This window comes from Sorex fumeus, unplaced genomic scaffold, assembly GCF_029834395.1.
Source record: "Sorex fumeus unplaced genomic scaffold, SorFum_2.1 ptg000125l, whole genome shotgun sequence".
NCBI classification, from domain to species: Eukaryota; Metazoa; Chordata; class Mammalia; order Eulipotyphla; family Soricidae; genus Sorex; species Sorex fumeus.
Genome location: NW_026606182.1, coordinates 5,609,145 through 5,631,142, shown reverse-complemented (window position 1 = coordinate 5,631,142; position 21,998 = coordinate 5,609,145). Strand labels below are relative to the sequence as shown.

The 21,998-nt window shown below is 54.4% G+C and overlaps 2 protein-coding genes across 4 annotated transcripts in view; one reads left to right on the top strand and one right to left on the bottom strand.

Annotated features, from left to right (window-relative positions):
* SERHL2 (serine hydrolase like 2) overlaps positions 1 to 21,998 on the bottom strand; it is a 248,975-nt gene that overhangs the window by 209,989 nt on the left and 16,988 nt on the right. The window lies entirely within an intron of this gene.
* POLDIP3 (DNA polymerase delta interacting protein 3) lies at positions 210 to 21,004 on the top strand. 3 transcript variants are annotated; one of them, XM_056137490.1, is made up of 9 exons: positions 210 to 313; positions 10,220 to 10,613; positions 11,227 to 11,313; positions 12,781 to 12,876; positions 14,769 to 14,939; positions 15,370 to 15,447; positions 17,863 to 17,992; positions 18,235 to 18,301; positions 19,088 to 21,004. In XM_056137490.1, exons 1-9 carry the CDS (start codon positions 255 to 257, stop codon positions 19,263 to 19,265), a joined length of 1,260 nt encoding a protein of 419 aa, XP_055993465.1. In that variant the 5' UTR covers positions 210 to 254; the 3' UTR covers positions 19,266 to 21,004. The 3 variants fall into 3 exon arrangements, with proteins under 3 accessions (XP_055993465.1, XP_055993464.1, XP_055993466.1); XM_056137489.1 differs by having other exon boundaries at positions 14,769 to 14,951; XM_056137491.1 differs by lacking the exon at positions 12,781 to 12,876 and having other exon boundaries at positions 14,769 to 14,951.

Below are 21,998 nucleotides of genomic sequence, written 5' to 3'. Positions count from 1 at the left end.
GCTCGACTCGGTGCATTTTGGCCGGGGTCCGGGGCGAAGGGGCGCGCTCCGCCGCCGTATGCAGATGAGCCGCGGCCTTCGCGGAGGCTCACGGGAGGCGCCCCGCCCCTTCCGGGCCCGCGCCGGGCCGAGCCGTCGCGAGAGTTGGGCGGCCGCGCGCCGGAAGCGGCCGTAGTTGCTCGGGAGCGAGCGACGAGGCGGCGTCGGGCGCCGAGGGCTGCGGACGCTGCGGGCTGCGGGCCGGGCGCTGTAAGATGGCGGACATCTCCCTGGACGAGCTCATCCGGAAGCGCGGGGCCGCGGCCAAGGGGCGGTGAGCGGCCTTCGTGCGGGCGCGGGGCGCGGGGGGCGGGGGGCGGGGGCCCGCCGCGGGGTCGGGGCGGCCGGGGGGAGGGGCGGCCCCGCGTCTCGTCGCGGGCGCCCCTCGCGCTCGCCTCAGGCGCCCCCGCGCCCCCCTGAGGGAGTCGCTCGCTCGCTCGCTCGCTCGCTCGCTCGCTCGCTCGCTCGACTCGGCTCGGGCTCGGGCTCGGGCTCGGGGTCGGGGTCGGGCCCCTCAGGCCCTTGCTCGGGGCTCCGGCTCCCGCCGGGGACCCGCCCCCTCGCACCCCCCCCTTTGCCCGGCTGCGCAGGTCGCGTTTGGGGGGAGCGCGGGTCGCATTTTGGGGGGGGTGTGAGGGCAGTGGGGGGCGCGCGGCAGGTCGCTTTTGGGGGGGCGCAGGGCGCGTTTTGAGGGGTGTGAGGGAAGCGGGCGTCGCGCAAGTGGCGTTTTGGGGGGCTGTGAGGGAAGCGGGGGGCGCGCAAGTGGCGTTTTGGGGGGCTGTGAGGGAAGCGGGCGTCGCGCGGCAGGTCGCTTTTGGGGGTCCGGGGGGGCACAGGGCGCGTTTTGAGGGGTGTGAGGGAAGCGGGCGTCGCGCAAGTGGCGTTTTGGGGGGCTGTGAGGGAAGCGCGGGGCGCGTTTTGGGGGGAGCGCGGGTCGCATTTTGTGGGGGGGTGAGGGAAGCGGGGGGCGCGCGGCAGGTCGCGTTTGGGGGTGAGGGAAGCGGGCGTCGCGCAGGCCGCGTTTTCGGGGGCACAGGGCGCGTTTTGGCGGCTGTGAGGGAAGCGGGGGGCGCGCGGGGCGCGTTTTGGGGGAGGGGCGCGAGGGCTGTCGCGTTCCGGGCGGGCGAGGGAAGCGGGGCGGCGGGGGGCGTGCGGGCCGCGTGAGGGGGTCGGATGTGGGGGGGCGCGGACTGCGCAGGTCGCGTTTCGTGTGTGTGTGGGGGGGGGTGGCAGCGCGGGCCGCGTCCTGGGGGCGGTGTGCGGGGAGCGAGGCCCGCGCAGGTCGCGTCCGGGGGGAGGGGCGAAGGCTGCGTCTTTGGGGGGAGAGGCGGGGAAAGAGACGAGGCCGCCTGGGGGCGGGGGAGGGGGCGGGGGCGCGGGGGAGCGGGACCGCGACGGCGCAGCGGGGCCCCCCGGGCGCCGCCTCCCGGCCCGGCCGACGCCTTTGTCCCCCGGTTCCGGGTCGGGCCTTGGGAGGACCCAGCGCGGGCTTGGGGGTGATGGACTCCCCAAGCGCCGCGGAGCAGCGAACGCGAGCCCCGCCGGGAGCGACCCCCGAGCACCACCCCCAAAACAAAACAGATCGAACGAGAACGCGGACTCGGGGGCCCAGGCCTCTCTGACGACCCCCAGCTCCGCGGGGAGCAGCCCCTGAGCACAGACGCAGGAACCCCCAGCGCTGTCGCGTGGACTCCTGCGAGCAAGAAAGAGCTAGAAAGAATCCGTGGGGGGGGGGGATGTCACAGCATGCAGGAGGCCTGAGGCCCCCAGGAGCAGCCCCTGAGCCCCAAACCCCCTCCCCTTCGCTCCCCCCAAAAAACCCGCGTTGTAGTCTGCCAGGCGCGAATGTTGAGCCAGTGGTGGGCCTTTGCTTAAAGAGCTTGATTAGCTACACTCTTCTTCCCAAGGCCGGAGAGGTACGCCTGGGGCGCATTTTTTTTTTTTAATGTATAACTTTTTTGGAGAGAAAACAATTTGGAGGCTGCACCTGGCGTACCTAGGGCTTATTCCTGACTCTGCGCCCAGGGGTCTTTCTTGGGGACCGTATGTGGTGGTGGTGCTGGATTTCGCCTGGCCACGCTGGCAAAACCAGATTTATTTCTCTTAAGATTGGAGCCTGGGAACAAAGACGAAGCAGACAAAGAATTTATACATTACCCTCGTGCAGGATGGGATGATCCCTCCAAAATGCTTGCGAAGTTAAAAGCCGGAGACAGACTGTTCTGGGAGGATCAGAGAGGAGATTAGAAACTCCGTGGGAAATAGAAGGGAGGGACTCTGTAGCCAGTTAATGGAAACAAATGAGGGCACCCTGTAGGGAGTATCCCAGGAGCCCCGATAAAAGGCCCAACGGAGCAGAATCCTCAGCAAAATGTCAGCTCTGCAGCAGGGGACCCTAGTCAGCTGGTGCAAGACAAGCTCCCCACGGCAGTGAGGCCAAGGCTCAATTCCCTGCATCTCCCACTTCCTAATCTGTTGAGCAGTTTTATCTTTTTTGGAGGGTGGGGTGTAACCAGCAGTGTTCAGGAACTACTCCCAGACAAAAGCTCAGAGGACCCAGCCAGCTAGGACTCTAACCCAGGTCTCCTGCATGCAAAGCGCCACACCCTAGCCTATGTTTGGAGGGTGGGGAGCTCCCAGTGATACTAAGCTTTGTACAGGGAAGCATGGGCTCACTCCTTTCTTGGGCCTATTCTCAGCCTTTTCTATATGCTCTTGGGGGGTGGGGGGGAGGAAGAGGGAACCATGTGGTGCCCATGTCAAACCCAGACTTCTGTGCAAAGCAGCCTATTAAGCCCCGACATGTGAATCTTATGCAGTTATTTAACCATTCCCTGCCTTTAGCCATGATACAAGAGAGCCAGTACAGAGCTGAAGTAACTAACTTCCTTTGTAAAAGTGTGGTAGAGACTGGGCAGTATTGAATATGACAAACCCTTGGCCATTGATTACAGAACTGAGTTTACAAGAACTGACTGGGGAGATAGAAGGAGAAGAGAAGGCCTACAAGTTACATAAAGAGGGTGGGGAAGCCGCTTGATAGAGGTACAGGTGCAGCAGTTATATCGGATCTATGAATGCCAGTGGTTTAGGTAACGTTATAGCCTTACCTAAACTACTATAAAAATTTTAAGCCCTAGGGACAGGGTGAGAGTACAGAGGGTAGGGTTTTTGCCTTGCACATGGGTAACCCGGGTTTGATCCCTGGTATCCTGTATGCCTCTCAAGCACCGCCAGGAGTAATTCCTGAGTGCAGAGCCTGAGCATTGCTGGATGTGAACCAAAAAGAAAAAAAAAATTTCAACTCTTGATATGTCCTAAAAGCAGTGGATAGGTGTTAACTGTCATCAGCATCGAAGGTCTTCTGTTTGCTTTTGGTTTTTTTGGGCCGCCCCCAGCAAGTGCTTGGGGGCTGTCTCTGCTGAGGGCTCAGGTCACTCCGGAAGTCTTCTAGGTACTACAATAACATCTTTATGACATCTTATTATCTCATTCCTACTTTGGACAAACTTGCAGGCTATCGAATGTAGCCTGCCCATAGGGCAGAGTCTGGCAAACTCCCCGTGGCGTACCCAATATGCCAAATACCAGTAACAATGATGGGTCTCATTCTCCTAAAGAGCCTTGAATATAATCTCAGGGCTAGGATGAAAGAGACGTTACTGGGGCCTGCTCGAGGCAGTCGACTACAATAAAGATGGAGTCGAAATCCAGGGCACCCTGCACCCTATCTTCAACTCATGTTGGACCGCCCAGCAGGGTAAAGTTTTCTTTTAGGGTGGGGGGTACAAGTGCTGCTCAGGAGACCTGGGGGGCCAAATGGGCCATTTTTCAGTGGAGGAACTAGAGGAAACTGCCCTGCTCATGCGGGAATTGGGGAGGGGGGCCCACTGGGACACAGGGCTACACCCAGCTATGCTCTGGAACCTTTGGTGCTGGAGATTGCATTAGGATTGGGTTCATTAACGCATGCATGATCCTTAACCCCTGTTCTGTCTCTTGGACCCCTGGTATTGTAGGGTTTGTGTGTGGGGTTTTTTTTTGTGTGTGTGTGTGTGTGGAGGGGGGGCTTGGGGGGGTTACCTGACTTTGTTCAAGGCTTACTCCTGGCTCTCAGCTTAAGGATCACTCCTGGCGCATCTTGGAGGATCATGGGATGCCGAGGGTTGAACGCAGGTTGGCAGCATGCAAGGCAAGCACCCCACTCACTATTAATCTCTTCAGGCGAATTGAGTTATTTTTGGTTTTTCTTGTTGTTACTTTGGTTTTGTGTTTTGGGGTCACACCCATCGGTGCTCAAGGCTTGAATCTTGGCTCTGCACTCAGGAATCATACCTGGTAGTATTTGGGGGATAATATGGGATGCCAGAGATCCAGCCTGGGTCTTCTTTGTGCAGGGCAGGCTCCATATCCTCTGTACTATCTCTCCAGATCATGTTTTTTGTTTTAAAGGAAGAAGTTAACCACCTGTTTTTTGTTTCTGTTTTGTTTGTTTTTTAGTGTGATTGTATTTTGTTATTGGGTTGGTAAAAGTACAGGCAGAGCAGGCATAGAAGGAGGACCTGGGCTTGATGCTATTTGAATCAAATTTGCTGACACCTTACCTAGATAGCATTGCCAACAGGAGGACAATCTAGACAGGGGCAGGTGTTGTGGGTAGGGGGTCCTAAGAACTGTAGAATGTCCTAACAGCTTCAGTGAACCAGTGACATTTCCTACAGTAAATGTTGTTTTACCTGCTTCCATGGAGAAATTTTAGGACTAAGAATGTAACTCAGCAGTAGAACATTTCCTTTGCACGTGTGACAACCTCGATTTGATCCCTGGCATCAACAAAAATAAAAGGTAGATGAAATAGCTGTACTGAAGCTTAGGATCTCTCTCCTCCTCTCTCTCTCCTCCCCTCCCCCATCCCCCAGCCGCAAGTTCCCTGCCTACTGTACTGTTGCTGAGGCACCATATGGGATGCTGGGCATCTAACCTGGATCTCTGCCTGCAAGATAAGTGCCCTACCCCGTTGTACTATTGTTCTGACCCAAACCACGATTTCTTGTCCTTTTTTGGGATTTGGGGCCACACTCGATTCTGTTTGGGGGTTGTTGTTAGTGTTCAGGGCACCATGTAGTGCTAGGGATCAGGCAAGTCAGCCACATGCGAAGCAAGTGCCTTAATTTCATACTGGCTGGCTAGAGATGACTCACTCGGGAGTGTTTGCTCTCCTTACATGGATGAGGAGGTCCAGGGTTCAATTCTTGCTGCCCCTCACTTTCGACAAAAACCACCTTTACATTGCGTGACCATTTCAGGAAGAACTTTGAGCTTAAAATTTAGAAAGAGGGGCTGGAGTGATTGTACAGCAGGAAGGGCATTTGCCTTGCATGCCGCCGAAATGGGTTCTATCCCAGCAAATCATATCAATCATATGGTTCCCTGAAGGACTAGTCACTCCTTAGCACAGAGCCAGGAGTAAGCCCTGAGCATTGCTGGGTGTGTCCCAAAACAAAAAATAACAAAGTTGGGAAAGAACGTGTGGAAACAGCGAAAGAGAGGCTGGGTTAGTAAGAGTAATCTCCTTCCCCACTGGTCATGGGATGTGTTCTGGAAGGCTGGCATTCTTGTTTATCTTCATGGAGCCTTGTAAGGGTCTTGCTGCTGCTCACCTCTGTGCCAGTTAATCGCTGCTTTTTCGGTTCACGTGAAGTGAGAGAAAGCAGGAGTGTTCTGAGTCCTTTCGGGGGTTGCTGAGATGCTCTGGCAGCCTCCGTGCAGCCCCGAGGGTTGTGCGTTGGCGTCCTGCAGTTCCTTCCTTTGGTGTGCCATCATCACTATTCATTAGCCGTTCGGGGCCCTTCTGGTTGGATGGCTCAGCCCTGGAGCTTGGCTTGCTCTCTGTGCACCGCGGGCACTGCATGGAGTGGGTTAGGCTGCTCTTTGGCCACTCTTAGGCCACTCGGGCGGGAAGGCAGCCCTAGGGACCGTTGGCGGTTGGGGGAGTCTTGGTTGCCATCATTGCTTGTTGCTTTGTTGCAGTAAAATCAAGGACATGCAGATCTAATGGACAGGCATCGAGCTGCTCTGCAACTTGGAGAGAATCATTACTGTTTTGGAGGATTGTTTTTGTGGGGGGCACCCCTAACAGTGCTCTGGGATCATTTCCTGGCAGGGCTTGGGGACTATGTGGTCCTGGGGATTGAACCTGGGTCAGCCATGTGTCCTCCCCACTGTACCACCCACCAGCCCCAGAATGCCTGTTATAAATGAAGCAGACGCATAAGACTCTTTGAAGGTTAAAGGGGCTCTCTTGCTTAACTGGGTTCTTTTAGCACCCAGTCCAGAAGAGGCAGCCTTGTGTTTCCCTCACCGCATGCTGCTCTCACCCAGAGAGCTAGGGGCTGGCTCAGGGGGATGGGAGCACAGGCTTTGCTCTTGGGAACCCTGGATCACCCCTGACATTTTGGGTGTCACAGGCAATCAGTACATCCTTGATATAAGCAGGGCCTTCTTGCAGGCTTGAATCTTTGCATAGACTCTGCAGAGCCAGCTGCTTCTCTGCCCTCCCTGGTCTTTGTTTTGTTCCGGGTTGTTTGTTTTTCTTTCTTTGGGCCACACCCAATAGTGCTCTGGGCTTACTACTCCTGGCTCGACACTGAGGAATTACTCCTGGCAGTGCTCAGTCTGACAGGTTACAGGCTTGCCCCTTCCCTGGTCTTCTCGCAGGCCTCCCACTCCAGGCAGGGCCTGGGGGGGGGGGGGGGAGTGCTGGGCCCAGGGGTGTGCATCCCCTCTTTTAGCACCTGTAGTAGTTGAGTGCCTGCCAGGGCCTGGACATGGTGGGGGTGGGGTCCGATGATTGAGACCCCCTCCCCACCTGCTTCTCCCATCCCCCTCCCAAATATTTTCTGAGGCCAAGGGCAGATCCATCATCAGAGTCTGGCTGTGGGGGGTGATGGGCTTTGCGAGAGACCCTCAGCAGGTCTTTGGGACATAATTGACTCTTTCAGAGACCTCCCCTAGCAGGAGTGTTTGTTGGAAAAATTCTTGATGACTAATGCCTGCCTTCTAACCAGCCCTGCTGCCTGCTGGGATGAATAGCTGCTTTTCATGCAGGCAGAGGGCGGTGATTCTGCAAGGCCTGGACACCGAGACCCCCTAGAGCTCTGGTGAAAGGATTTGAAAGTGCTGGTGTGCCCGGAACCTGAAGGTGGGAATGGAGGGGAGGAAGGAGCTAGCTGTGTGGCTACTAACCACCTCCCTCTGCACCTCCTGTGCTGTTCAAATAGATTCGAATCCCAGCTGAAGCTTCTGTGCCTTTCTTAACAGGCTGTGCAGTGAGTGAGAACGGCCTTCTCTATCAAATCTTATATAAGCCCTGATCTCCCTCAGGTGGCCATGGCAGAAGCTACTGAACAATTAGACCTGTGGCTCGAATCGTAGTATTGTAGATATGGTGTTTGCCTTGCACACAGCTGATCTTGGCTTGGTCCCAGCACCCCGTATGGCCCCTTGAGCACAGCGTGGCGTGACCCAAAAACTATAAAAACAATTTAGGCCCCTGTGAGCTCTCAGTTCAGTTTCAGACAGCCATTGCTGCTAATGAAAGAAAGGAAGTCATCGAAGGATATGAACACGTTACGGTTTCGGAGGCCTAAACTCCCTTGTCTGAGAGTTTAGTTACAGGCGGAAGCAGATGAACCGAAAGAAGAATGTTTATTGCTTTTTCATTGGGGAAAGCATTCCTGCCATTGCCCACACTCAACCTGGACTTTCCTAATTGTCCCCCACCATGGGCCAGAGAGACGGTAGAGTGGGTAAGGCACTGGCGTGTCCATGCTGGGGCCATTTGGAACAGACAGGGTGGAGCTAGGCTGCTTCATCCTGTTGGGTGGGCACAGTGCTCAGAAGCTCCCGCCATTGACGCTTGTCTCCGGCTTCTCAGCTGTCTTCCCTGAAATGCTTGTGAATGACTGGCATCATACACTCCTCGTGCTAGTGAGCAGCCAGTGGCTCCATTCTTAGACTCAGGGCTGGGGTAACCCTGTGTGCCAGCTGCTCGGTGCCCCCCTCTCAGCTAGGAGTGGTGGCAGCCGAGATCCTCCAGGGGCGCATGCTGACCAGTGAGAGCTGACCCAGAGAAATCGGCAGTCATCGTTTCTCTTCCACTGGGGCTTGGGGTGAGGATTAACAGAGAGCTCTGGGCCCTGGAATCAGCTCCAGCTGTGCAGGCATAATCTGACACTCCTCCCCTGCTCTCAGGACTCTAAGAATTAGGTGTTACATGTGACAGGTGACTTCAGGGAAGATGGTAGACTGGGGCTACCTGACATTTCATCGCACTTGGAGGTGACAGCGTTGTCATCCCCCCTAGTGCAGGGCTGAGCCCAGTCAGATGGAGGAAATTCACCGTCCTGAGAACCCTCAGTCTGCTGGGGCTGCAGCACTGTCAGTAAGTGCCTTAATGATTTGCACTTTGGATGCTCCCAGGAGAAAGGTTCCACCCGTGTAAATGATCTGGGAGACAGCATGGGAACTGGGCAGGGCTGAGTTCCTCAGTGCCCCGAGGCCCAGGAGCATAGTTGGTGCCCGCTGCTGCTTAGTCAGACACCCAGGCAGATTTTGGCCCTTCCTCTCAGCCTGAAGAAGACCAGGAATTATTAGGGTATTTTCCTGCCACCACATTTTGGGACTCCTGGGTTGCCTGTTCCTTTCCATGCTTTTTAGTGACTTGATTGTCCAGCCCACAGTCTGTTCCAGAGGGGACCAGTGTGTGCTGAGTGAATCGTTTGTAATGTTGTTGAGAAATCAACAGCCGTGCAACAATGCTCCCTAGGGTCTGGAGTGATAGTACAGCCGGTAGGGCATTTGCCTTGCACGAGGCCGACCTGGGTTCGATTCCCAGCATCCCATATGGTCCCCCAAGCACCGCCAGTACTAATTTCTGAGTGCAAAGCCAGGAGTAACCCTTGAGCATCGCCGGGTGTGACCCAAAAAGAAGAAAAAAAAAACAGAAAGAAACCTGCTCCCTAAATCCTCCCCTCCCCCCAAGCATACACACAGGTGGTTAGAGAGCTTCCTGATTGGCTACTTTGCCATGCAGTGTAGCCTCCAGCCTGCGCTTAGCCCCAACCCCGCCCCCCACACCTTGCTTGCTTCTCTTCTGTTCCATATTTTTTTCAGTTGTTTGCCTTTGGGTCACACCCGATGCTGTTCTCTTTGTTTTTACTTTTTGGCTCTTGGGCCATGCCCAGGTGGTGCACAGGGCTTACTCCTGACTCTGCTCAAAGGACCATAATGTGCTGTGGGGCAAACTCAGATCATCCCCGTGTCTTAGGAGTGCCACTCAGCACTCCAGTAGAATATGTGCTCTAGCCTATATTGTAATCAGTGGGCGTAAAATTTGAGTCTAAGCTGTTCTGGCAAGTTGCCGAATAAGAGGGAAGCGTGGGAACCCTGTCTCTGGAGCTGGGTGACCAGGGGGATAGCAGGCCCAGGACTTGGGACTGGAATGTCACTGAAGTGCAGTAGCTTTGTGCAATTGTCCATTAACCCATGGGGCTCTGCCACTCAGGTATCTGTGTGGTAGGACACTGCACACTGCAGAGTCTTCGCACACCCCATCTGGTGCTCAGTGTGAGTAGAAACAGCTCAGACAGCTCCTGTTCTTTCCTACACAGAGTGTGTGTCTCTGGCTCCTGGCCACTGTTTATTTATTTATTTATTTATTTATTTTGGTTCTAGGCCCATGGCTTCCAGTCTCTAGGTGGGCACTCTTGGTTATCATTTCCCCTCTCCCACTGTAAAATGGACATCATATAGTCAACCTCATGGGGTGCTGAGGGGTCGGTTGAGATTGTAGCTGTGAGAAGAGCTCTGGAGACCCCCCAGGGTTGCTCTTGGGGTGTTAGGGGTTCGAGTTGGCTGCTGCTTTTCCTGGACTGGGTAGTGGAGATTCTTCACCAGAATGTGGTGTGAGGAGAACAGAGGAGCCTGCTGGCGCTGGTGAGAGGTCACCTTCCTGATGTTTACAGGGCCAAGGTAGAAGCCATGAAGTGGGACAGGTTTGTTTCCTTGGGCAGAAAGCAGCTTCTTGGTGCGCTGGGAGCTGTCTGTTCTGTTCCACAGTTCTGCTCGCATGGCTGCTCTTGCTTGTCAGGCTCGCTTAATCTTGCCTTTGTTACTGCAGGCTCAGTGTCAGACCTGGAGTTGGCAGTGTTCGAGCGCGTGTCGGGCTCCAGCAGGGCCTTCTCGGCCAGCCCACACGCACAGCCACCTTCCAGCAGAGATTTGATGCCCGGCAGAAGATTGGCCTGGCCGATGCCCGTCTCAAGCTGGGAGTCAAGGATGCCCGAGAAAAGCTTTTGCAGAAAGATGCACGTTTTCGCATCAAAGGGAAAGTGCAGGATGCCAGAGAGATGCTGAATTCCCGCAAGCAGCAGAGCAGCACCGTGCTCCAGAAGCCCCGCCCAGTGGCTGATGCCCGGGAGAAGATCAGCCTGAAGCGGAGTGCCCCGGCCTCCTTCATGAGCCCCCCCATCGGGACGGTGACCCCTGCTCTGAAGCTCACTAAAACCATCCAGGTAGGTTGGGCCTCAGGTCACAAATGAATTCCTGCAGGCCAGTAACAACTGGGGATTCTGACCAGGACCAGCAGAGTTTGGACAGAAAGTTTCCTGCCGCTATTTATGTAGAGAGCATAAGAGGTTGCAAGGTGTTGCCTGGTTTCCTGTAGAAGAAAGGGGCATGGGGCGAGACAGATTGATTCTGTGAAGCGAGCTACTCCTGGTGGCGAGGAGAGAAAGGAGCAAGTATTTGTGGAACACACATTTTATGGTGAGCACTTAATAAGAGTACTGAATGTGTTCCTCATTGTGGCCCTGGGGTTAGTACTCCAGTCTTTAGAGAGGCAGCGGCTTGGTCTCACAGTCACTTGGGCAATAGGGGCCATTTGCAGCAGTAGGGCCCTTTTCTTGAGCCAGGTTCGTTGAGACCAGCCTGCACTGTCACTTGTGCCCTAGGTGACGTCTTCCTCTCTTCCTCCTGCTTTGGGTGAAAAAGCAGTCTCGAGGGCCTCTTCGTGCACGCACGCAAACACACATACACACACACTCCTCCAGCATGTCAACCCTGTGATCTCCATCTAGCTCAGACCACTTGGACTCTGCAGATAAATTATGACCCTGGGTGTTTCAGGTTCCACAGCAGAAGGCCATGGCACCGCTTCATGCCCATCCTGCTGGAATGAGGATCAACGTTGTCAATAACCACCAAGCCAAACAGGTAGGAGGGATGTGTTGTACCTGGGTACGTGGTGTGATTGTACAGACATGACGTGTGCCCATGCGTTGTGTTTTGGTAGGACTGACAGGGTGGGTTGACTGAGGTCTAGCCCAGTGTTCCCAGCATGAATTGGAGAAGGTATTAGTACATTTGACCCTATAGTGAGTGAATTTTCTGGAAAAACCCACTAGGGATTGCGGGGGTGGAGGTACAGGGTCAGAAGACTGGAAGAGAGTGGTAATGTGTTTAACCCAGAAAATTGGCAATATAAAGATTAAGAAACAAAAGGGGGATTGGCCAGAGTGATAGTACAGTGGGGAGGGCGCTGCCTGCACATGTGGATAACCTAGATTCAATCTGTAGCACTCCATATGTCCCCCAGGCCAGCAAAGAGTGATCCTGAGTGCAGAGCACTGCTGAGTGTGGCCCCAAAACCTTTTCAAACAGGCGAAAATATTCCTAGTGCTCCTGGTCTACAGAGTGAGCCACTGTTCTGCCTGGTTGCTTCCTTGCTCGCTCCCCTTAGTGTTAGTGTTACAGCCAGCATTGTGTCATTCTGGTCATTTTAGGACTCGAGGTGTTTTGTGGTGGGTTTTTTTGTTTTTCTTTTGGTGCCACACCGAGTGGTTCCCAGGGCTCATTCCTGACTCTGCACTCAGGGACCACTCCTGGTGGTCTTGGGAGACCATATGGGATGCTGGGGATCAAATCCGGATCAGCCATGTACGGGGCAAATGCCCTACCAGCTGTACTATCACTCCAGCCCCTAACTCAAACGTTTTTTTCCCATGAGTCAGATTTACTGTGAGCATTCTTTATAATTGTGTGATCTATTCGTTTTAGGTACTAGTTTAACTGTTTTCAGTTGAAATTCTTCTATAAATATCTAGGATTTGGTTTGTTTCTCCAAGCTAGATAACAACCTTGGAGTTTTAGAGTGAAAGAGGTGTGTTCCTATAGAACTTTGAATTTTGCCTACATATAGAAAATACTGTTTTGGTCGGTTTTGTTTCTGGGCCATACCTGCCAATGCTTAGACGTTACTTCTGGTTCTGCACTCAGGATTCAATCCTGGTGGTGCTCAGGGAACCATATGGGATGCCGGGGATCTAACCTGGGTCAGCTATGTGCAAGCAGGAGCCCTCCCCTCTGAATTTATCTCTTTACAGGAACTCTCCAGGAACTCTTTACAGGCCCCTCTACAGGAACTCTTGATGTGCCTGTCATTGGGCCTTTGTGGGCTGGGAGCCTGCCCCTCAGGCAGTACCCCTGAATGTGCTTTCTTCTCATTGTTATGCAGTCATCTGCTGCTCTTCTACTTCAGATATTTAGGTTGTCTCTTGTTTTTTGTTTTTTCAATTGTTGTGAGGACCACATTAGTGCTCTGGGGCCTTGAACATGCAAGGCACATCCCTAGCACTGTTCAGACTCCACGCACCACGTTTGCTGGAATTTCTTTGTTTGCAGAATATATATGACTTGGATGAAGACGATGACGTCATAGCTCCCATTCCTAGTAAGCAGATGAAGTTCTCAGCATCAGGCAGCTTTCTCCACCGTGTGGTATGGCATTTCCTATTTCTCCTGTGCTGGCTCTGCCGTGAGTCTGACTGTTGGGTGGGAGGGGTGAAGAGGCAGTCCTTCATTTCAGAAGTAGCTCTTCATTTGGGTCAGAAGATTTTCAAAGCCCCCTCCTCCTCTCCCTGATTATATGAGATTATATGAATCTTCAGATCGGTATAACCATACCATCTCACTCGCAGAGCTTAATTGCAGCCCCCATTTGCATTGCTTAAAACACGTCAAGGGAAATGAGAGGGACCCATTGGTTTTTTTTTTTTTTTTTTTTGTGCAGGATATTCTGCATGACTGGCCCCACCTTGAGTCTGAATTGCCTGGGTTGGTTTGTGAGCATGAGTAAACTGACCCTGCCCCGTGGGCTGTGCATGCTCCTGTCTGTCCTTAGGGATCACTCCTGGTGGGGCTCTGAGGACCATGTGGAGTGCCAAGGGTCTAACCCGGCTGAGCAGGTGCCCTGTCCATTGTACTGCGAGAGATATCTCTGGCCCCAAATAGCCCTCTTTCATGGATAAGGAGTCGGGATGCCAAGAGGTTAAATAAACCACCACCACCCTGCTTAGTGAGGGCTCTGGAAGTTCGCTCCTGAGCAACAGGTCTCTCCTCAACTCTGACTTGGTTGTGAGACAGAGTGATCAGAGGAATGTGGGTTCCATGCAGGGGATGTTTCCTTTAGACTTTGGAAAGCTGGTGGTGCCTGGAGAGGGGTGCTGGTCCCACTCTCTGCTGCTGCTTGGGCTACTGCATTCCTCCTGTCCCGAGTCCATGCCTGTATGCCTGTTTCCTGGGCCCGTTCATGCAGGAAGTACATGGGTTTTTTTCCAGGAACCTCACCGGGCTCGTTCGGGGGGGGGGGGGGGGGGCACATGCTGACTTTGTCCTTATGCCTCTGGGGGCTGCTGAGGCCAAGGCTACGTGCAGCACTTCTCTGGCCTAAACCAGGGACCAGAGAACTGGCAGTTTGGAGCCTTTTTGTTTTGGGCCACAGCTGTGCTCAGAGGTTACTCCTGACTCTCCACTCAGGAATTACTCTGGCAGTGCTCGGGGGACCATAAAGGGTTCCGGAGATCGAATCCAGGTTGGCTGCTATGCAAGGGAAACTCCCTACCTGCTGTACTATCTCTCCAACCCTTCAGATATTCTTGGTGGGGCTTGGTGGATCCTGTATGGTGCCAAGGATCTAACCCAGGTTGGCCACGTGCAGGGCAAGTGCCTGCCCTGCTGTAGTCTCTCTCTCTGACCCTTGGGGACTTCCTGAAGAGAAACTGATAGCAGCCAGTGTGGATCAGATTCTCTGATCATCAGCTCCACGTCTGCTGAGTATTTGAAGCCACTCTGTGGGATAATCTCAGTGTCTCCTCTGATGACCAGTGGTAACACAATGACTCTGGAAGAAATCAGTGCTTATCTAGGAGGGAACTTGACCCCAGACTTTTGGCCTTTGACCAGATCTCTAATGTTTTGGGGTCACACCTGGTGATGCTCAGCTGTTACTCCTGTTTCTGCACACAGGAATTAGTCCTGGCAAGCTTGGGGGACCATATGGAATGCTGGAGATCAAACCTGGGTCAGCCACATGCAACGCAAACACGCCCCTCTGTACTATCTTCCAGCCCAAACGTGGGAGTTGGTGAAGTCGGTGTGGGTTGGGGTGAACCTATGGCTCCTAGTCAGGATTGGCTGGAAGCTTTCTTGCTGAGAGGGTCCAAGGCTTATGCAAAGTGGCTTCTGGGATCCTCCCACACTGGCAGCCCTGCCTCCCTGCTTTTTTTGTGGGATGTCATTGGCACCTGCAAGACTCCAGATTGCTAATGGAATTGCAGAGCTGGGGGTCCTCCAAGGCCCTCACTCTGAGTCGTTTCTGTCTCTTTGTTTAGACTGGGGTGAGCAGTTCTAAGATTTCCGTGGCCAAGGCACTCCCCCTCACCAAAGTGGTTCAGAATGATGCGTACACTGCTCCTGTTCTCCCCTCCTCCTTCCGAACAAGAGCCTTGTCCCGGACGCTGGTGAACAAGGAGGAGCCTCCCAGAGAGTTGTTGTCTGCGGAGGTGAGAGGAAAGGTAGGAGACTGACTGGCCAGCCTGGGGTGGGGCATGTCCTTTGAGGTGTCCTTAGTCTGCCACTAGAAGCATGGCATTGCCACCCTTTCGAAAAGATGAGTGAAAGAAGGCCCAGGGACTCAGCCCACCAGCAGCTGCTGACGGTTCTGAGCAGGGAGAACTGGTGCTTACTCCAGCACCTCGGCGTGCTCTGAAGGTCGGGGGGCTTCTGGGCTCTCAGGGCTGGGAGGGGGAAATCTGAGCAGCTGGCTCAGGGGAGCTCCAGAGGTCTGAAACGGCCCGGCCCATTTGAGAAAGGATGCAGGGACATCCTTGAGCCTAAGGGGCTTGGCTAGCCCCAAGTGAGAGGGGTCCCAGGTGACAGGTTCTCCATGGGCTTTCCTGCTCTGACTCCTGCCAATGCTGTTTTCTGTGACAGCCTATCTTCAGCCCGCTGGAAGGCACCAAGATGACTGTGAATAATCTGCACCCTCGTGTCACCGAGGAGGACATTGTTGTAAGTATTATGATATCTCAGACCAGGCCAATACAAGCGTCTCAAGACCTCCCTGGTTTCACTGATGCTCTGGGCTGACTGGGGATGTTTTAGCACTGGGGTGTCTCAATAAACAACACAGCTGACACAGAAATGCAGCCTGGGCATCTGTGCAGACTGGCGTGGCCTTCCCCCCGTGCACCTTCTCCAGCAGTGATTTGTGACGTATGAGCAGGGACATTCATTAGAACTCGGTGTCCAGGGTTCGTCTCAGGGCCTCGTCACATCGGCCCCTCTGCTGGCACATACCAATGTTCAGCTCCCCAGGAGGCTGAAGCCACTGTGCCAAGATAGGCGAGGCACAGCCTGAGCTCCTGCATTCAAGTGCTGGGACCCCCAGCAAGTGCAGGTTCCCCCAGTCAAGAGCTGGGGAGCAGGCCTGGAGAGGGCAGCAGTGACGCTGGCAGTGTCGTCTTTGCCTCCTGGTCCCTAGAGCAGGGACAGGGCGTTGTGTGTGGTGGGTTCTACAGGGACCCTTTGCTCCTGCTACACAGCATTCAGTGGTTGAAACCTCAGAACTTCAGGAGTTAAACATGATTTCCCAGGCCAAGAAGTAAATGGATGTAGTGATGGCTTGTGTTGCGTCCCCCTCTCCCCCCCCCCCCCCCCGTTCTTTCCCGTCCGTGGTTGTCAAGGGTAATTCTGGGGACCGGTGGGCCCTGGGGCAACCTGGAAAAAGCACATCTTCTTTTGTTCTTTGGGGGATTGGGGAACACACCCAGTGTTTAGAAGCTATTCTGGCTCGGTGCTTGGGGATCGTGTAGTACTGGACGATCCAGCCCAAGTCAGTCCAGCATGCAAAGCACATCCTTCAGCCCCTGGCCATCTCCCCAGCCCCTCAAGTTTTTGTTGCTGTTGTTGTTGTTTTCTTTTTCATTTAGGATATATCCCCCTACATCTCTTGTTTAAAAATTCAAGCACCTTTTATTTTTGTGTTTGGTTGGTTTGGGGGCCACAGCCTGAGGGTACTGGAATGGAACCTGGGGGTCAGCTGTGTGCAAGGCAGATGCCCTCCCTAAAATGCTGTCTCTGCTCCCAACACCTTTATGGTTGACCCTGAGACCACAGATGAAGACAGCTGGCGGCATTGGCCTCGTCCTACAGCTATGCCCAGGGTTTGGCAAAGCCCACATTGGCTTCCCATTTGTTAGTAGGTCTTATTATGAAGCACGCTTATGCTGTGGATTGCTAGGGGCAATGGGGGGTGGGTGGTCCCCAGGGCCTCGTGCACGATATATCACCACTAATGCCCTGGACCCTGTGTGATTTTTAAAATGAGACAGGTTCACCAGCAGTGATACACATTGAGAAGAATTCCGTACTTTCCCCCCAGATTACGAAAGTAATGGTGGAGGGTCAGAGCACTGGAGCGCAGGGAGGGCATTTTCCTTGTACCTAGCAGACCCAGATTTGATCCCAGGATCCCACGTGGTCCTCAGCACTGCCAGGAGTAATTCCTAAGCACTGTTACCTAGAGTAACAAGGAGTAACCTTTGAGCATCACCGGGTGTGCGCCCCCACCCCCACCCCCGAAGGAATGCTGGCTACTGTTCAGTGAGCTCTTGCTGTTTGCCTGGCATTTTGTGTGCAGAATCTTTAAAAAGACACACAGTGGGAAACGAACCAGCGCTAATGATCATCCCATCACAGTCTCCCGGAGCACTTTTCTGCTCGCCTGGTAATACTGAAAGAGCTATAACCAAGTTGGCAATGTCCCGGGTATTCAGTTCGTATCTTAATTTTTCCTCTTTGCTGTTAAAAACAAATCACTCTTCCAGCAAGTAGTGCAGTGGGCAGATGCGCAGGGTTTGAATGTGGGGACCCCAGTTCCACCTGGTGCCACGGCTCCCAGCCCTGTAGGGTCTGGATCAAATAGCTAGGGGGTCTGTTTGCTTTCTAGTCTTTGTCTGTGTAACTGACACCTTGTGAGAGGTGGTAACAGGAGAGTTGGCGTGGGTACTTGGCTTGTGTGGCCCACAACAGTGTGGTGCCCCCTCTCCAGCCTCGGGTAGGGATTGGAGTAAATAACGATGATTTCAGTCGCATGCAGAACACTGCCTGCAGAGTCTTCCTGGCAGCCAAGTCACAAGCTGAGGCAGAGCTCTAGGGACCAGCCTATAGGTCTTATTGGTTTGTGGGGGCTCTCCTGATCTGAGTACTGAGGTCCCAGACCTGGGAAACCCCACATTCAGCCAAACCAGAATTGGACTCCAGCAGGTTCCTAAGCAGCACACTGGCCTGCGGGTCACTCTCAGGATGCGGAGAGCAGTTGCCTTAGATCTCGGCCCTGTTGAAGGGAGCTTGAGACCCAGGTGTGCAGATGGCAGGTGGGAAGGTGGTGGCTGTGCTCTTCCCCAACTCTGCCCCTCTCTGCAGGAGCTCTTCTGCGTGTGCGGAGCCCTGAAGCGGGCTCGGCTGGTCCACCCGGGGGTGGCAGAGGTGGTCTTCGTGAAGAAGGATGACGCTATCACTGCGTACAAGAAGTATAACAATCGCTGTCTGGATGGTAAGTCGCCTCCCTTCGCCGATGGCTGGCTGGGCTGTGAGCTGCAGGGAAGCACCAGCTTCCTATGGATGATTCTCTTAAACACATCTTGTGGAACCCAGCGCCACACCAGTCCCGCAAGGGTACAGCTAATTACTGGTCTTGCTGCCAGGCGTGTCTCAGTCCTGGGTGTTCATCCCCTTGGACGGTGGCCGCCTGTCCAGCTGAGGTCTCGTGGCAGAGCTTTTTCTTCCATTTTTTAGGACAGCCAATGAAGTGCAACCTTCACATGAATGGGAACGTCATCACTTCGGAGCAGCCCATCCTGCTGTAAGTTCCGGAGACGGGCAGGTGGGGCCTCTGCGGCCCGCACTGCACATGCTTGGTTCTTCTCTGAGGGCTGGCTGCCAGCGTCCTATGTCTGTCCCCTTCCCTCTGCTGACAGCAGGGCCAGGGGCTTGGCCCACGGGGACTACAATGAAGCCCTTGTTACCTGCCTTAGAATTAGACGTAGAGAACCCAGAAGAAAGTGGGGGGGGGGGGCGGGGCAGGGGCAGGCCACCTGTGTTGTTTTAGGCGCACGCAGTTGCGTGGATCATTGGTACGAACAGAGAATTGACCTTCCTCCTGGTGGTCATTGTGTGCTGGAGAGAGCACAGGGCTGTCCATAGCACCCACACCAGGCCATCGGGCCTGACTCAGGACATGGCATTTTGGAGCTCAGAATTCGGCAGGTGTCTACACTGTCAGGATGTGACTACATAGGTGGGCGACCCAGGACAGCAGGCAGCCCAGAGGGCCAGGGTAGGCGCAAGGAGATGTGGACATTTAGAGACCGGAACTGAAGCCTTGGGGAGGGGGTGGTGGTGTGCTCTGAAAAATGGGGTTTGTCATCTTCTAAACTTGGGTGCCATCAAGTTAGAAAGAGTTGGATTGATTTCTTCAGACTTTCTCAGATCCTGAGGAACACGCAGGGCTTCCTGACTGAGCCAGAACACAGGCTGTGCCTGCCTCCTCCTGGAGGAAGAGAAAAGGCCAGATCTGCTCCAGGGTTGCGCAGGGGGTGCCCCGTTCCCCGAGAAATTGAACAGGTTCCAGACTCTTCTCTGTCCACAGCCGGCTGAGCGACAGCCCCATAGTGAAGCGGGAGAGTGAGCTGCCCCGCAGGGCGAATCCCGCCTCCTTGGCCCACACTCCGCCTGAAGTGGATCCTGACACCATCCTGAAGGCGCTCTTCAAGTCCTCGGGCGCCTCTGTGGCCACTCAACCCACAGAGTTCAAAATAAAACTTTGAGCAGGGCCAGCAGCCCAGAGCGGGGGCAGAGCGGGGCTCTGCTTCCCCCAGCAACACTTCTGACCAACGGGCCGTGGGACTGAGGCCCGAGCTGCGCACAGGCGGGTGATGGGTGGGGCCCCCTGTGCTGTTTTGCCCCGTGCTGCTTGGCACTCGTTCCCATAGTGTTTTTCTCCCCTGCCTCGTCACCCAGGTAGGTTGTGTTTCGATTGTCGCCCAGCCCCTGACACATTTCAGCCCTGTAAATGAAGCCCTCAGTCCTCAGGATGGCTTTCTAGTGGCCCACGGATTGTGGGAGGCCGTTTCAAGGGTACTAAGGATTCTGCTTTCTCCAAGGGGAAGGAGCTGTCTTTTGGTTTTGGTTTTGAGTTTTTATTTTTTTGTTCGTTTAAACCTTTGCAGACAAATCTAGGAGTGTATGTCCTGCCATCGTGGTTCAGGTCACATCAGCTCGGGAGCAGTGTGAGGGGTCTGGGTGGATCTGTCACCGGTGGGCCCCTTGTCCCCTGACCATAGTTGACGTCACACTGTGTGGGCTAGGGAGCGCCCATTGCAAGGGCAGGGTTCTGCTCTTTCCTCGCTGGAGGGCTCAGACTGACACAGAGCTTGCACTGCCCTCCAGCTATGCCAGGGGACCCACCTCTCTGGGCCTCACTCGGCGTACCCTGGCTTGTGATCGTCCTCCACTTCCTCGGGTGGCCAGTTGGGATTGTGCTGATGACAGATTTGGCCTGCTCTGGGTCTTCTGATCTGACCTCAGATGTTTGCATGACAGTAGTTGGGAGGCCGAGAGACATGTCCAGCTGCCACCTAGAGGTGCCACTTAAGCCCATTCCTGTTTGTGACTCCACCTAGCCCAGAGGGTATTGTATTTCTCAGCCAGGCAGTGGGAGGGGCAGGCAGGTAGCAGCCTTCCAGGCAGCTGGGGAAAGCAGTGGCCCCAGGACTGAGTGCCAGGACACTTGAGTCATTCTTCCTGCTGGGCCATCTGGACTGTTGTGGGAATGCAGGCCCCTGAGAGAGAGGAACAGTTCGGACAGCAGTCTGGGCTTGTTTCAGAATCAGCCGCAGTTCCTGGGAAGGTTATCGCTCAGGAAAGGGGACCCTGAACGCTCAGGGACTCCTGTGACCTGCTGGCGGCCAGTGCAGCAAAGAAAAATATGGACACTCCTGTTTGTGCAGAGTATGCTGTCAAGCAGTAAGCTGGCAGGGTTGGCTTCCTGCTCTGAGGTTTTCCAGGCCCGGGAAGCTCAAGGAATGTGGCTGCTGCTCCACTGGTTCTGTGGGAGAGCTTCTTTAGCTCTCTGCCTCCCTCTGAGGGGACAGCTGTTTTCAGCCGCTGGCAGATACTCTCTGCTCGGTCCTGGGCAGTAAGAGCACCTAAGGCAGCGGGACCTGGCTTCTCGGGTACTGGGGAAAGTGGGGGGTGGTAGATGTCCTGCCTGCATGGCTCTCTTCCGGCTCTGCCCAGGCTGGCCACGCTGGGTGTGAGGTGGACCAAACCATCTTCACAGAGTGGCCATGGGGTACTTTGTGGGATGGTGTGTGTGTGTTTCCCCGCTCTACAGGATGGCATGGCAGGCAGGGAGGAGAAGGCGGTGGGCTAGTCCTTGCACCCTCCATACCCCACCCCACCCCAAACATTCCCATCAGTGTGTCGTGCAAAAGGAAAGGAAGAGGCATTACTGGATGGAGACTTCGTGTTATTTACATTTCTGAATAAACGTTTGTTACTCCTACCTTTGAGCTGTTGTTTCTTTTGTGTGTGGGCCACACTCGTCAGTGCTGAGGGCTTCTAGTTTATGTGCTCAGAGATTATACTTGGTGGGCTTAGGGCACAATAGGGAGTGCTGGGGATCGAACCTAGGTTGGCTGTATATAAGGCAAATGCCCTACCTGCTGGATGGTCTCCACTGAGATTCCCTTCTCTCCCTTGTGTTTCGTTGAAATTTTCAACTCTAAAGATTCTTTTTTTTTTTTCTTCTTTTTGGGTCACACTCAGCGGTGCACAGGGGTTACTCCTGGCTTTGCATTCAGGAATTACTCCTGGCGGTGCTCGGGGGACCCTATGGGATACTGGGAATCGAACCCAGGTCGGCCCCGTGTAAGGCAAACACCCTCCCCGCTGTACTATCGCTCCAGCCCCTCAACTCGAAAGATTCTTTTATCCCTGCAGTAACAGCAAGGAATCTAAATTTGGTGTCATCCAGAGTCCCAGGATACATGAAAGTGGAGCTAAAATGTGGCAGAAAACGGAGGGGCCAGAGAGATTGTACAGTGGGTAAGGCATTGGCATTGCACATAGCCAGCTCTGGTTTGATTCTGGGCACCCTCTCTAGGTTCCCTGAGAACTGCCGGGAATGATCCCTAAGCATCCTGGGTAAAGCCCCCAAAACAGTAATGTGGTCAAGTCCTTGGAAATAACAAAGAAAACCCTGGGATCATAGATTCAAGGAGCTCAGAGAACCAGAGAAGAGCTGGCACGTGGGTAGGGCACTTGCCTTGAATGCAGCTGACCTGGGTTTGATCCCTGGCACCTGTAGGGTCCCCTAAGCACCTCCAGGTGTGGCCCCAAAACATTCACACTGGGGCTAAGGAGATGGTTCAGAGGGCCAGAGTAGGTACCCTGTAGGAACCTGAGGTGATTGTCAGTACTGCAAGGTCCCCTTAGCACAGCCAGAAGTAGGCAATCCCCTAAACTGGCTTGCGCACGCCTCTGCTGGCTTCTGAGAC

Coding starts and splice junctions, on each gene's coding strand:
- POLDIP3 (XM_056137489.1), top strand. CDS start 255: ATGGCGGACATCTCCCTGGACGAGCTCATCCGGAAGCGCGGGGCCGCG. Junction 10,614..11,226: donor AGCTCACTAAAACCATCCAG/GTAGGTTGGGCC, acceptor TGGGTGTTTCAG/GTTCCACAGCAGAAGGCCAT. Junction 11,314..12,780: donor ATAACCACCAAGCCAAACAG/GTAGGAGGGATG, acceptor CTTTGTTTGCAG/AATATATATGACTTGGATGA.